Source organism: Monoraphidium neglectum, assembly GCF_000611645.1.
Source record: "Monoraphidium neglectum strain SAG 48.87 unplaced genomic scaffold scaffold06067, whole genome shotgun sequence".
Taxonomy (NCBI): domain Eukaryota; kingdom Viridiplantae; phylum Chlorophyta; class Chlorophyceae; order Sphaeropleales; family Selenastraceae; genus Monoraphidium; species Monoraphidium neglectum.
Genome location: NW_014007567.1, coordinates 1 through 2,542, shown reverse-complemented (window position 1 = coordinate 2,542; position 2,542 = coordinate 1). Strand labels below are relative to the sequence as shown.

The following is a 2,542-nucleotide window of genomic DNA, read 5'->3' as shown; positions in this document are numbered from 1 at the left end:
GTGGTCGGACTGTGAGCTCAGGGCAAGGGGGGCAGGGTGTGCGGGTGGTTTCGTTCATGAAGCGTGAGCTGACGGCAGCGGGTGGTAACGCCCTGGGCGGGGGGTTGGGTGCAGGGTAGGGTTGAGGGGTGGCGTCGTGCTGTGAACATGAGAGGGCAGCGGTCAATGATACGGCAGAGAGGGGGGGAGCTTTCAGGTTGCCGGGTGGCGTCGCAGTCGGAGCGTCAGGTCATGTGGGCCAGTGAGCCCTTGGGCAGCCGCCTCCCAAGCAGGCAGCCGTGCGAGCTACCACCGAATCTGTCGAGGCAGCGCAGCACCCCTGCGTTACCCTCCTCCCCCCCCCACCAGCTGCAATTCTCGCAGGCCCCCGCGCGACCGCCCCCAAAAAGCGCGGCCCCATGCCCGGAGGGTGCCACGCCCCCTCTCCCCGGCAAGCCGCTGCACCCTTCACACGCGCACACACACATACACACACACGCGCGCAGACACATGCGCACACCCAGACACTCACCCGAGTAACCCTCGATGTCCGTGACGACCACGCTCATCCTTCCGGCCCTCGGCATCCCCCGCGCCCGCTTCGCGATCGCCATGAACGCCCGCACGGGCTTGCTCGCGCGGCGGCAGCAGAAGCAGTACCCGAGGGTGATCAGCACCGCGCCGGTCGCGCCCACGAGCGCCACGATCAGGGCGATCTGCCAGGCGAGGATCTGGTCTTTCTGGGTGCATGTCTTCACGACCATGTCAATGTCTGGGTAGCCGTAGGGCGCGAGGTCGGGGTCGCCCCACAGCAGCTGCTGGCTGTGGTCGTATGACTCCTTGAAGCCCTGGGGGTTGAGTTATGGTATGAGCAGGGGGGTTCCGTTCTCAATTGTCCAAAGAAGATAGTTGTTGTGTGTGCCCAGGGGGTTGCTGTGTTGGTTGTCTAGGGGCATTTGCCAGGGGCGTTCCAAATTTGGGGTGATGTACACGTGTGTGTGTGTGTGTGTGTGTGTGTGTGTGTGTGTGTGTGTGTGTGTGTGTGTGCGCGCGCGTGCGTGTGTGTCTGTGAGTGAGTGGGGACAGGCTTGTGTTTGGGGAGGTCGATGCGTTGCGCATGTGCGGCATAGCGTTGCTATTGAGGCGCGGCGAGACATGACGCGCAGCCGTCTGAGGCGCCGCACCGCACGCCGCGACGCGGCGCACGCGCCGCCGCTGGCTAGCCGGAAGACGAGGGGATTTGAAAAGCGGAAGGCGTACAAGGACCGCCGCAACCGCCGGCTGGAAGCGGGCCCCAGACAGCCGGCCGGCAAGGCATCGATACCGACTGCCGCAGCCGGTTCGCACGTCCGACCCTCAAAGCGGCGGAGGCGGAAAAACAAACACCTCAAGCTCCCCGCTGCCCCTGCTGCCCCACCAACCCCTAAGAACAAGCCCCACCTTCCCGGGCCCCAGACCCCTCGCCCCTCTGCACCCACCGCGACGCAGCCGCAGGCCTTGAACCAATAGTATTCGGGGTCAATCCGCCAGACCTGGCTGCTCAGATTCGCGGGGGACAGCACCTGGTCCGTCGTCGGCGCGCCCGGCGCGCGCACGATGGCGGGGCACCTGCGGGGCGGGCGCGGGGGTCCGGCGGGGCCGCGGCGAGCGGGGTTGTGCGGGGCGGTGGTGGTGGTGCGCCTCGGCCCCGGGGCCGGATGTGCGGCTGCCGCGGGGCCGCGCCGCGGGCCCCGTTGTCTCTCGGAGCAGCCTTGGGCGGGCCGGGGGGTTGCCCCATGCTGGCACCCTCATGGCCACAGGTCACTGGGGGCCGATTGAAACAGCGTCACCCGCAGCAGCCTGTTTCTTGTCATCGCGCCCTCCCTTCTATGGATCCATATGCAAAGAACGCAAGGCATGGAAGGCAACAGCGAGCGGCCCTGAAGCCGCACCCAGCAGCAGCTGGAGCAAACGCCAGCAGGCAACCCATGTGGCGTTGGCCAGCAGGCAGAAACGCTCCCGGCATGCTCTCCCCTCAACATCCCCCCCCCCCCAAACAACAACAATGTCGAGCTTGCTTCAGACACCTGATCAAAGCTGCAGGCTTTGGCAAGCAGAGTCACTTTCTGCAAGCTCTTCGGCCCCCTCTCCTCCCAAAAACCAACATCAATTATGCTTCATAAAGCTGACCACGTCCGGGGCGCCCGGACAGCAGGGGCCACTCACTGCATGTTCTCCCCGGGGTCGCTGGCCCCAGTGGGCTGCGCTGCCCTGAGCGTGAAGTTGAAGAAAACAGAGTCCAGCCGCGCGGGCGTCTCCCACAGCGGCGGGTCGGAGAACCTCACGTACTGCGGCAGCAGCCCGTCGAACGCCCCCGGACTGCCCGGACTGGCGCCGCGGGAGACCGCGGACTGGATCAGCGCGTCGGCGTCGGCGGTGGAGTTGCAGCAGGTCATGAGGGTGTTGCGGATGTCGACGACCATCAGGTAGGGCAGCTCGCCCAGTGCGTCGGGCAGGGCGCCGCGGAGGAGGGTCTGCTGCAGGTGCAGCTCCTGGAGGCCCAGCATGAAGCTGGGGGGTGGGT

At 66.4% G+C, this 2,542-nt stretch overlaps 1 protein-coding gene across 1 annotated transcript; it reads right to left on the bottom strand.

The window, feature by feature from the left end:
- Nucleotides 1-54: 54 nt before the first annotated feature.
- Nucleotides 55-2,525, bottom strand: MNEG_16167 (hypothetical protein; the record flags this gene model as incomplete). Its single annotated transcript, XM_014035362.1, has 5 exons — nt 55-92; nt 512-827; nt 1,164-1,194; nt 1,420-1,587; nt 2,185-2,525. The coding sequence occupies 5 exons, from the start codon at nt 2,523-2,525 to the stop codon at nt 55-57; spliced, it is 894 nt and encodes a 297-aa protein (XP_013890816.1).
- Between the last annotated feature and the right edge of the window lie 17 nt (nt 2,526-2,542).